Source organism: Oncorhynchus mykiss, chromosome 17, assembly GCF_013265735.2.
Source record: "Oncorhynchus mykiss isolate Arlee chromosome 17, USDA_OmykA_1.1, whole genome shotgun sequence".
NCBI lineage: Eukaryota > Metazoa > Chordata > Actinopteri > Salmoniformes > Salmonidae > Oncorhynchus > Oncorhynchus mykiss.
Genome location: NC_048581.1, coordinates 85,997,386 through 86,009,810, shown reverse-complemented (window position 1 = coordinate 86,009,810; position 12,425 = coordinate 85,997,386). Strand labels below are relative to the sequence as shown.

General features: G+C 50.6%; 1 protein-coding gene across 2 annotated transcripts in view; it reads right to left on the bottom strand.

Annotated features, from left to right (window-relative positions):
* Positions 1-369: 369 nt before the first annotated feature.
* The window catches only part of LOC110493285 (zinc finger protein GLI1), a 160,390-nt gene continuing 148,334 nt past the window's right edge, over positions 370-12,425 (bottom strand). For both annotated transcript variants that reach the window (XM_036950846.1, XM_036950845.1), the window contains one exon: positions 370-2,367. In XM_036950846.1, coding sequence (XP_036806741.1) covers positions 1,318-2,367 — 1,050 coding nt within the window. In that variant the 3' untranslated portion in view covers positions 370-1,317. The remainder of the gene's footprint in view (positions 2,368-12,425) is intronic.

Sequence of the window (12,425 nt, the reverse complement as noted above, 5' to 3'; positions counted from 1 at the left end):
CATCATTATGTGTGTGTCATCACTATGTGCTTGTGTCATCACTATCGTGTGTGTGTCATTATTATGTATGTGTGTCATCATTTTGTGTGTGTCATCACTATCGTGTGTGTGTGTCATCATTATGTGCGTGTGTCATCACTATTGTGTGTGTTTGTGTCATCACTATTGTGTGTGTTTGTGTCATCACTATGTGCTTGTGTCATCACTATTGTGTGTGTGTGTCATCATTATGTGTGTGTGTCATCATTTTGTGTGTGTCATCACTATCGTGTGTGTGTGTCATCATTATGTGCGTGTGTCATCATTTTGTGTGTGTCATCATTATGTGTGTGTGTCATTACTATGTGCTTGTGTCATCATTATCATGTGTGCGTGTCATCATTATGTGTGTGTGTCATCATTATGTGTGTGTCATCACTATGTGTGTGTCATCACTATGTGCTTGTGTCATCATTATCATGTGTGCGTGTCATCATTATGTGTGTGTCATTTTCGTTTTACATTCTTCCTTGGAGCAGCTCTGTTTTCCTCCGTTCTCATTCCAGAAGAGTGAGGCCTTGGAATCCAGTCCACGAGACAGACATTAGAGTTCCATCCCTGTCAACATTGTCATATACACAGCATATACATGTATAACTCATTTACATCGTAGTACCCTCTCTGTTGCCCTAAAGAACCTCTATGACTGAAATGACCGTCATTATGGTGATGATGTCATTACGGTGATGACGTCGTTATGGTGATGACAGTCATTTCAGGCAAACAGTTCTGCGTCAAGCAACAGTATTGTACCGAGCAACCGTATTGTACCAAGCAACAGTATTGTACCGAGCAACAGTATTGTACCGAGCAACAGTATTGTACCGAGCAACAGTATTGTACCGAGCAACAGTATTGTACCAAGCAACAGTATTGTACCAAGCAACAGTATTGTACCAAGCAACAGTATTGTACCGAGCAACAGTATTGTACAAAGCAACTCCAAAGTCAGTCATCTTCTTGTGAGACAAGAGAACACAGTGATCAAGATCAGTAGGCACCTTTGTTTTGGTTAAAAGTCCTCTAAGGAGTAGCTACTGTGTATCTGTTCATCCTGGCCAGGGACAGAACACGTCGGTGTGAGGCCAAGAGAAAGGGGACATATTTTCAGTACCTTTACTCTCCACAGTCATTTCCTGTAACTTTATGTTAAGTGGTAACCTAGGGTCCACTCTAGGGCATTCTAGGTACTTGTACTACGACAGTATCTTCAGTTACTTAGTCTCTTGAGTCAGATAGATGAGCCCCTCTAGTCAACTTTATGAGCGTGCTCAGGTTCTAAGACAACGTATTCAGGTACTTGTTCTCATCAGCAAGAGAGGTGAGCATGGAAGTCATGTCCCCTACAGCCATGTTGGGGAGCACAGAGGAGGGCAGGGTGGTGGAGGTCTGTGGGGTGGTGAGACGAGACGAGGTCTGGGATGAACCCCCATGGAGAGGTGGATTGACGGGGCTGAAGGACGAGGGGTCTGGGTCATCAATGATGGAGGTAAAGTCTATCTGGGCATTATCCAGATCCACGTTCTCCAGAGCATTGGAGATGGGGGTGGACCCATGGTCATGGAGGTAGCCCAGCTGGGCAGACTTGCTCCGCTGATGGTCCATATGGGTTACCAGGTGCCCCTGGTGCTGGTTGAGGCAGGGCCCGGTCTGGGTTGGGTCCTGGTGAGGATGGGTGATCCGTTGGATTTGGATCCGCTGCTTGTCCATGTCAGGGTGCTGCATGTGGATCTGGCCCGAGTAATACATGTTGCTATTGTTGGAGGGAGAGAAGATCTCCCGATGGGTCTGAGAGCGCTGGACAGGGGGCAGTCGGACTGCTCTCCTTGGGCTGGAGGTAGACTGGACTGAGCTGACGTGTGGAGGACTGCCCAGGTACCCTCCTCCTGGCTGGGACTGGAGGCTATTCTGCCTGATGAGAGGCTTCCGGCCCTGGGGTGGTCTAGGGACCACAGGGACTCCCATTTCCTGGCTGTAGCAGGACCCTGGCCCTCCAGGCAGGCTCATCATGGGGACCTCGCTAGAGGGGATGGAGGAGCCGGAGCTGGGGCCTCCTCGGCTATGGCCTAGGGGGATCATCAGGTTCTGGTTGGTGGAATATCCTGGGAAGCTGGAGTCTGGCTTGGGGTAGAGGCTTTGTTGGTGTTGTTGCTGGGGCTGGTGTTGGTGTTGGTGTTGTTGCTGGGGCTGGTGTTGGTGTTGTTGCTGGGGCTGGTGTTGTTGCTGGGGCTGGTGTTGATGTTGTTGCTGGGGCTGGTGTTGGTGTTGTTGCTGGGGCTGGTGTTGGTGTTGTTGCTGGGGACTAGGCTGCTGATGCATCATGGCCACCTGAGTCAAATCAAATGAGATCAACATTTAGTTTAAAGTGCTTTCATTAATAATTCAAGACAAGCAAGTAAACACATTACCTTCAGGAAATATCTTTTGAAAACTCCACATAACACATTACTATAAAAGAGGGGGAATAAAGAGGAGAAGAAGACAGAGGGTGAGGGGAAACTGAAGACAGAGGGTGAGGAGAAACAGACGAAGACAGAGGGTGAGGGGAAACAGAAGAAGACAGAGGATGAGGGGAAACAGAAGAAGACAGAGGGTGAGGGGAAACATAAGACAGAGGGTGAGGGGAAACATAAGACAGAGGGTGAGGGGAAACAGAAGACAGAGGGTGAGGGGAAACAGAAGACAGAGGGTGAGGGGAAACAGAAGACAGAGGGTGAGGAGAAACAGAAGAAGACAGAGGGTGAGGAGAAACAGAAGACAGAGGGTGAGGGGAAACAGAAGACAGAGGGTGAGGAGAAACAGAAGAAGACAGAGGGTGAGGGGAAACAGAAGAAGACAGAGGGTGAGGGGAAACAGAAGAAGACAGAGGGTGAGGGGAAACAGAAGACAGAGGGTGAGGGGAAACAGAAGACAGAGGGTGAGGAGAAACAGAAGACAGAGGGTGAGGGGAAACAGAAGACAGAGGGTGAGGGGAAACAGAACACAGAGGGTGAGGGGACACAGAAGACAGGGGGTGAGGGGAAACAGAAGACAGAGGGTGAGGAGAAACAGAAGACAGAGGGTGAGGGGAAACAGAAGAAGACAGCGGGTGAGGGGAAAAGGAAGACAGAGGTGAGGGGAAACAGAAGAAGACAGAGGGTGAGGAGAAACAGAAGAAGACAGAGGGTGAGGGGAAACAGAAGAAGAAAGAGGGTGAGGGGAAACAGAAGACAGAGGGTGAGAAGAAACAGAAGACAGAGGGTGAATGGAAACAGAAGAAGACAGAGGGTGAGGATGAACAGAAGACAGAGGGTGAGGGGAAACAGAAGAAGACAGAGGGTGAGGAGAAACAGAAGACAGAGGGTGAGGAGAAACAGAAGACAGAGGGTGAGGATAAACAGAAGACAGAGGGTGAGGGGAAACAGAAGACAGAGGGTGAGGGGAAACAGAAGACAGAGGGTGAGGGGAAACAGAAGACATAGGGTGAGTGGAAACAGAAGACAAAGGGTGAGGGGAAACAGAAGACAGAGGGTGAGGGGAAACAGAAGACAGAGGGTGGGGGGAAACAGAAGAAGACAGAGGGTGAGGGGAAACAGAAGAAGACAGAGGGTGAGGGGAAACAGAAGAAGACAGAGGGTGAGGGGAAACAGAAGAAGACAGAGGGTGAGGATAAACAGAAGACAAAGGGTGAGGGGAAACAGAAGACAGAGGGTGAGGAGAAACAGAAGACAGAGGGTGAGGAGAAACAGAAGACAGAGGGTGAGGGGAAACAGAAGACAGAGGGTGAGGGGAAACAGAAGAAGACAGAGGATGAGGAGAAACAGAAGAAGACAGAGGGTGAGGAGAAACAGAAGACAGAGGGTGAGGAGAAACAGAAGAAGACAGAGGGTGAGGAGAAACAGAAGACAAAGGGTGAGGAGAAACAGAAGACAGAGGGTGAGGAGAAACAGAAGACAGAGGGTGAGGAGAAACAGAAGACAGAGGGTGAGGGAAAACAGAAGAAGACAGAGGGTGAGGAGAAACAGAAGAAGACAGAGGGTGAGGGGAAACAGAAGAAGACAGAGGGTGAGGGGAAACAGAAGACAGAGGGTGAGGAGAAACAGAAGACAGAGGGTGAGGGGAAACAGAAGAAGACAGAGGGTGAGGGGAAACAGAAGACAGAGGGTGAGGAGAAACAGAAGACAGAGGGTGAGGGGAAACAGAAGAAGACAGAGGGTGAGGGGAAACAGAAGAAGACAGAGGGTGAGGGGAAACAGAAGAAGACAGAGGGTGAGGAGAAACAGAAGAAGACAGAGGGTGAGGGGAAACAGAAGACAGAGGGTGAGGAGAAACAGAAGACAGAGGGTGAGGGGAAACAGAAGAAGACAGAGGGTGAGGGGAAACAGAACACAGAGGGTGAGGGGAAACAGAAGAAGACAGAGGGTGAGGGGAAACAGAAGACAGAGGGTGAGGGGAAACAGAAGACAGAGTTTGAGGGGAAACAGAAGAAGACAGAGGGTGAGGGGAAACAGAAGAAGACAGAGGGTGAGGAGAAACAGAAGACAGAGGGTGAGGGGAAACAGAAGACAGAGGGTGAGGGGAAACAGAAGACAGAGGGTGAGGAGAAACAGAAGACAGAGGGTGAGGGGAAACAGAAGACAGAGGGTGAGGAGAAACAGAAGACAGAGGGTGAGGAGAAACAGAAGACAGAGGGTGAGGATAAACAGAAGACAGAGGGTGAGGGGAAACATAAGAAGACAGAGGGTGAGGAGAAACAGAAGACAGAGGGTGAGGGGAAACAGAAGACAGAGGGTGAGGGGAAACAGAAGACAGAGGGTGAGGGGAAACAGAAGACAGAGGGTGAGGAGAAACAGAAGAAGACAGAGGGTGAGGATAAACAGAAGACAGAGGGTGAGGGGAAACAGAAGACAGAGGGTGAGGAGAAACAGAAGATAGAGAGTGAGGGGAAACAGAAGAAGAAAGAGGGTGAGGGGAAACAGAAGACAGAGGGTGAGGAGAAACAGAAGACAGAGGGTGAGGAGAAACAGAAGACAGAGGGTGAGGGGAAACAGAAGAAGACAGAGGGTGAGGAGAAACAGAAGACAGAGGGTGAGAGGAAACAGATGACAGAGGGTGAGGGGGGAAAAAGACAGAGGGTGAGGGGAAACAGAAGAAGACAGAGGGTGAGGGGAAACAGAAGACAGAGGGTGAGGGGAAACAGAAGACAGAGGGTGAGGGGAAACAGAAGAGGGGAAACAGAAGACAGAGGGTGAGGGGAAACAGAAGACAGAGGGTGAGGGGAAACAGAAGATAGAGGGTGAGGAGAAACAGAAGACAGAGGGTGAGGGGAAACAGAAGACAGAGGGTGAGGGGAAACAGAAGAGGGGAAACAGAAGACAGAGGGTGAGGGGAAACAGAAGACAGAGGGTGAGGGGAAACAGAAGATAGAGGGTGAGGAGAAACAGAAGACAGAGGGTGAGGATAAACAGAAGACAGAGGGTGAGGAGAAACTGAAGACAGAGGGTGAGGGGAAACAGAAGACAGAGGGTGAGGGGAAACAGAAGACAGAGGGTGAGGAGAAACAGAAGACAGAGGGTGAGGAGAAACAGAAGACAGAGGGTGAGGATAAACAGAAGACAGAGGGTGAGGAGAAACTGAAGACAGAGGGTGAGGGGAAACAGAAGACAGAGGGTGAGGGGAAACAGAAGACAGAGGGTGAGGAGAAACAGAAGACAGAGGGTGAGGAGAAACAGAAGACAGAGGGTGAGGGGAAACAGAAGACAGAGGGTGAGGGGAAACAGAAGACAGAGGGTGAGGAGAAACAGAAGACAGAGGGTGAGGAGAAACTGAAGACAGAGGGTGAGGGGAAACAGAAGAAGACAGAGGGTGAGGAGAAACAGAAGACAGAGGGTGAGAGGAAACAGATGACAGAGGGTGAGGGGGGAAAAAGACAGAGGGTGAGGGGAAACAGAAGAAGACAGAGGGTGAGGGGAAACAGAAGACAGAGGGTGAGGGGAAACAGAAGACAGAGGGTGAGGGGAAACAGAAGAGGGGAAACAGAAGACAGAGGGTGAGGGGAAACAGAAGACAGAGGGTGAGGGGAAACAGAAGACAGAGGGTGAGGAGAAACAGAAGACAGAGGGTGAGGAGAAACTGAAGACAGAGGGTGAGGGGAAACAGAAGAAGACAGAGGGTGAGGAGAAACAGAAGACAGAGGGTGAGGATAAACAGAAGACAGAGGGTGAGGAGAAACTGAAGACAGAGGGTGAGGGGAAACAGAAGACAGAGGGTGAGGGGAAACAGAAGACAGAGGGTGAGGAGAAACAGAAGACAGAGGGTGAGGAGAAACAGAAGACAGAGGGTGAGGATAAACAGAAGACAGAGGGTGAGGAGAAACTGAAGACAGAGGGTGAGGGGAAACAGAAAACAGAGGGTGAGGGGAAACAGAAGATAGAGGGTGAGGAGAAACAGAAGACAGAGGGTGAGGAGAAACAGAAGACAGAGGGTGAGGGGAAACAGAAGACAGAGGGTGAGGGGAAACAGAAGACAGAGGGTGAGGAGAAACAGAAGACAGAGGGTGAGGAGAAACTGAAGACAGAGGGTGAGGGGAAACAGAAGACAGAGGGTGAGGGGAAACAGAAGACAGAGGGTGAGGAGAAACTGAAGAAGACAGAGGGTGAGGGGAAACTGAAGAAGACAGAGGGTGAGGGGAACATAAGACAGAGGGTGAGGGGAAAACAGAAGACAGAGGGTGAGGGGAAACAGAAGACAGAGGGTGAGGGGAAACAGAAGACAGAGGGTGAGGGGAAACAGAAGACAGAGGGTGAGGAGAAACAGAAGAAGACAGAGGGTGAGGAGAAACAGAAGACAGAGGGTGAGGGGAAACAGAAGACAGAGGGTGAGGAGAAACAGAAGAAGACAGAGGGTGAGGGGAAACAGAAGAAGACAGAGGGTGAGGGGAAACAGAAGAAGACAGTGGGTGAGGGGAAACAGAAGACAGAGGGTGAGGGGAAACAGAAGACAGAGGGTGAGGAGAAACAGAAGACAGAGGGTGAGGGGAAACAGAAGACAGAGGGTGAGGGGAAACAGAACACAGAGGGTGAGGGGACACAGAAGACAGGGGGTGAGGGGAAACAGAAGACAGAGGGTGAGGAGAAACAGAAGACAGAGGGTGAGGGGAAACAGAAGAAGACAGAGGGTGAGGGGAAACAGAAGAAGACAGAGGGTGAGGGGAAACAGAAGAAGACAGAGGGTGAGGGGAAACAGAAGACAAGGGTGAGGGGAAACATAAGAAGACAGAGGGTGAGGAGAAACAGAAGACAGAGGGTGAGGGGAAACAGAAGACAGAGGGTGAGGGGAAACAGAAGACAGAGGGTGAGGGGAAACAGAAGACAGAGGGTGAGGAGAAACAGAAGAAGACAGAGGGTGAGGATAAACAGAAGACAGAGGGTGAGGGGAAACAGAAGACAGAGGGTGAGGGGAAACAGAAGAAGACGGAGGGTGAGGAGAAACAGAAGACAGAGGTTGAGGAGAAACAGAAGACAGAGGGTGAGGATAAACAGAAGACATAGGGTGAGGGGAAACAGAAGACAGAGGGTGAGGGGAAACAGAAGACAGAGGGTGAGGGGAAACAGAAGACAGAGGGTGAGGGGAAACAGAAGACATAGGGTGAGGGGAAACAGAAGACAAAGGGTGAGGGGAAACAGAAGACAGAGGGTGAGGGGAAACAGAAGACAGAGGGTGGGGGGAAACAGAAGTAGACAGAGGGTGAGGGGAAACAGAAGAAGACAGAGGGTGAGGGGAAACAGAAGAAGACAGAGGGTGAGGGGAAACAGAAGAAGACAGAGGGTGAGGATAAACAGAAGACAAAGGGTGAGGGGAAACAGAAGACAGAGGGTGAGGAGAAACAGAAGACAGAGGGTGAGGAGAAACAGAAGACAGAGGGTGAGGGGAAACAGAAGACAGAGGGTGAGGGGAAACAGAAGAAGACAGAGGATGAGGAGAAACAGAAGAAGACAGAGGGTGAGGAGAAACAGAAGACAGAGGGTGAGGAGAAACAGAAGAAGACAGAGGGTGAGGAGAAACAGAAGACAGAGGGTGAGGAGAAACAGAAGACAGAGGGTGAGGAGAAACAGAAGACAGAGGGTGAGGAGAAACAGAAGACAGAGGGTGAGGGAAAACAGAAGAAGACAGAGGGTGAGGAGAAACAGAAGAAGACAGAGGGTGAGGGGAAACAGAAGAAGACAGAGGGTGAGGGGAAACAGAAGACAGAGGGTGAGGAGAAACAGAAGACAGAGGGTGAGGGGAAACAGAAGAAGACAGAGGGTGAGGGGAAACAGAAGACAGAGGGTGAGGAGAAACAGAAGACAGAGGGTGAGGGGAAACAGAAGAAGACAGAGGGTGAGGGGAAACAGAAGAAGACAGAGGGTGAGGGGAAACAGAAGAAGACAGAGGGTGAGGAGAAACAGAAGAAGACTGAGGGTGAGGGGAAACAGAAGACAGAGGGTGAGGAGAAACAGAAGACAGAGGGTGAGGGGAAACAGAAGAAGACAGAGGGTGAGGGGAAACAGAAGACAGAGGGTGAGGGGAAACAGAAGAAGACAGAGGGTGAGGGGAAACAGAAGACAGAGGGTGAGGGTGAGGGGAAACAGAAGACAGAGTTTGAGGGGAAACAGAAGAAGACAGAGGGTGAGGGGAAACAGAAGAAGACAGAGGGTGAGGAGAAACAGAAGACAGAGGGTGAGGGGAAACAGAAGACAGAGGGTGAGGGGAAACAGAAGACAGAGGGTGAGGAGAAACAGAAGACAGAGGGTGAGGGGAAACAGAAGACAGAGGGTGAGGAGAAACAGAAGACAGAGGGTGAGGAGAAACAGAAGACAGAGGGTGAGGATAAACAGAAGACAGAGGGTGAGGGGAAACATAAGAAGACAGAGGGTGAGGAGAAACAGAAGACAGAGGGTGAGGGGAAACAGAAGACAGAGGGTGAGGGGAAACAGAAGAAGACAGAGGATGAGGAGAAACAGAAGAAGACAGAGGGTGAGGAGAAACAGAAGACAGAGGGTGAGGAGAAACAGAAGAAGACAGAGGGTGAGGAGAAACAGAAGACAGAGGGTGAGGAGAAACAGAAGACAGAGGGTGAGGAGAAACAGAAGACAGAGGGTGAGGAGAAACAGAAGACAGAGGGTGAGGGAAAACAGAAGAAGACAGAGGGTGAGGAGAAACAGAAGAAGACAGAGGGTGAGGGGAAACAGAAGAAGACAGAGGGTGAGGGGAAACAGAAGACAGAGGGTGAGGAGAAACAGAAGACAGAGGGTGAGGGGAAACAGAAGAAGACAGAGGGTGAGGGGAAACAGAAGACAGAGGGTGAGGAGAAACAGAAGACAGAGGGTGAGGGGAAACAGAAGAAGACAGAGGGTGAGGGGAAACAGAAGAAGACAGAGGGTGAGGGGAAACAGAAGAAGACAGAGGGTGAGGAGAAACAGAAGAAGACTGAGGGTGAGGGGAAACAGAAGACAGAGGGTGAGGAGAAACAGAAGACAGAGGGTGAGGGGAAACAGAAGAAGACAGAGGGTGAGGGGAAACAGAAGACAGAGGGTGAGGGGAAACAGAAGAAGACAGAGGGTGAGGGGAAACAGAAGACAGAGGGTGAGGGTGAGGGGAAACAGAAGACAGAGTTTGAGGGGAAACAGAAGAAGACAGAGGGTGAGGGGAAACAGAAGAAGACAGAGGGTGAGGAGAAACAGAAGACAGAGGGTGAGGGGAAACAGAAGACAGAGGGTGAGGGGAAACAGAAGACAGAGGGTGAGGAGAAACAGAAGACAGAGGGTGAGGGGAAACAGAAGACAGAGGGTGAGGAGAAACAGAAGACAGAGGGTGAGGAGAAACAGAAGACAGAGGGTGAGGAGAAACAGAAGAAGACAGAGGGTGAGGGGAAACAGAAGAAGACAGAGGGTGAGGGGAAACAGAAGAAGACAGTGGGTGAGGGGAAACAGAAGACAGAGGGTGAGGGGAAACAGAAGACAGAGGGTGAGGAGAAACAGAAGACAGAGGGTGAGGGGAAACAGAAGACAGAGGGTGAGGGGAAACAGAACACAGAGGGTGAGGGGACACAGAAGACAGGGGGTGAGGGGAAACAGAAGACAGAGGGTGAGGAGAAACAGAAGACAGAGGGTGAGGGGAAACAGAAGAAGACAGAGGGTGAGGGGAAACAGAAGAAGACAGAGGGTGAGGGGAAACAGAAGAAGACAGAGGGTGAGGGGAAACAGAAGACAGAGGGTGAGGGGAAACATAAGAAGACAGAGGGTGAGGAGAAACAGAAGACAGAGGGTGAGGGGAAACAGAAGACAGAGGGTGAGGGGAAACAGAAGACAGAGGGTGAGGGGAAACAGAAGACAGAGGGTGAGGAGAAACAGAAGAAGACAGAGGGTGAGGATAAACAGAAGACAGAGGGTGAGGGGAAACAGAAGACAGAGGGTGAGGGGAAACAGAAGAAGACAGAGGGTGAGGAGAAACAGAAGACAGAGGGTGAGGAGAAACAGAAGACAGAGGGTGAGGATAAACAGAAGACAGAGGGTGAGGGGAAACAGAAGACAGAGGGTGAGGGGAAACAGAAGACAGAGGGTGAGGGGAAACAGAAGACAGAGGGTGAGGGGAAACAGAAGACATATGGTGAGGGGAAACAGAAGACAAAGGGTGAGGGGAAACAGAAGACAGAGGGTGAGGGGAAACAGAAGACAGAGGGTGGGGGGAAACAGAAGAAGACAGAGGGTGAGGGGAAACAGAAGAAGACAGAGGGTGAGGGGAAACAGAAGAAGACAGAGGGTGAGGGGAAACAGAAGAAGACAGAGGGTGAGGATAAACAGAAGACAAAGGGTGAGGGGAAACAGAAGACAGAGGGTGAGGAGAAACAGAAGACAGAGGGTGAGGAGAAACAGAAGACAGAGGGTGAGGGGAAACAGAAGACAGAGGGTGAGGGGAAACAGAAGAAGACAGAGGATGAGGAGAAACAGAAGAAGACAGAGGGTGAGGAGAAACAGAAGACAGAGGGTGAGGAGAAACAGAAGAAGACAGAGGGTGAGGAGAAACAGAAGACAGAGGGTGAGGAGAAACAGAAGACAGAGGGTGAGGAGAAACAGAAGACAGAGGGTGAGGAGAAACAGAAGACAGAGGGTGAGGGAAAACAGAAGAAGACAGAGGGTGAGGAGAAACAGAAGAAGACAGAGGGTGAGGGGAAACAGAAGAAGACAGAGGGTGAGGGGAAACAGAAGACAGAGGGTGAGGAGAAACAGAAGACAGAGGGTGAGGGGAAACAGAAGAAGACAGAGGGTGAGGGGAAACAGAAGACAGAGGGTGAGGAGAAACAGAAGACAGAGGGTGAGGGGAAACAGAAGAAGACAGAGGGTGAGGGGAAACAGAAGAAGACAGAGGGTGAGGGGAAACAGAAGAAGACAGAGGGTGAGGAGAAACAGAAGAAGACTGAGGGTGAGGGGAAACAGAAGAAAGAGGGTGAGGAGAAACAGAAGACAGAGGGTGAGGGGAAACAGAAGAAGACAGAGGGTGAGGGGAAACAGAAGACAGAGGGTGAGGGGAAACAGAAGAAGACAGAGGGTGAGGGGAAACAGAAGACAGAGGGTGAGGGTGAGGGGAAACAGAAGACAGAGTTTGAGGGGAAACAGAAGAAGACAGAGGGTGAGGGGAAACAGAAGAAGACAGAGGGTGAGGAGAAACAGAAGACAGAGGGTGAGGGGAAACAGAAGACAGAGGGTGAGGGGAAACAGAAGACAGAGGGTGAGGAGAAACAGAAGACAGAGGGTGAGGGGAAACAGAAGACAGAGGGTGAGGAGAAACAGAAGACAGAGGGTGAGGAGAAACAGAAGACAGAGGGTGAGGATAAACAGAAGACAGAGGGTGAGGAGAAACTGAAGACAGAGGGTGTGGGGAAACAGAAGACAGAGGGTGAGGGGAAACAGAAGACAGAGGGTGAGGAGAAACAGAAGACAGAGGGTGAGGAGAAACTGAAGACAGAGGGTGAGGGGAAACAGAAGACAGAGGGTGAGGAGAAACAGAAGACAGAGGGTGAGGGGAAACAGAAGACAGAGGGTGAGGGGAAACAGAAGAAGACAGAGGGTGAGGAGAAACAGAAGAAGACAGAGGGTGAGGGAAAACAGAAGAAGACAGAGGGTGAGGGGAAACAGAAGAAGACAGAGGGTGAGGGGAAACAGAAGAAGACAGAGGGTGAGGGGAAACAGAAGAAGACAGAGGGTGAAGGGAAACAGAAGACAGAGGGTGAGGGGAAACATAAGAAGACAGAGGGTGAGGAGAAACAGAAGACAGAGGGTGAGGGGAAACAGAAGACAGAGGGTGAGGGGAAACAGAAGACAGAGGGTGAGGGGAAACAGAAGACAGAGGGTGAGGAGAAACAGAAGAAG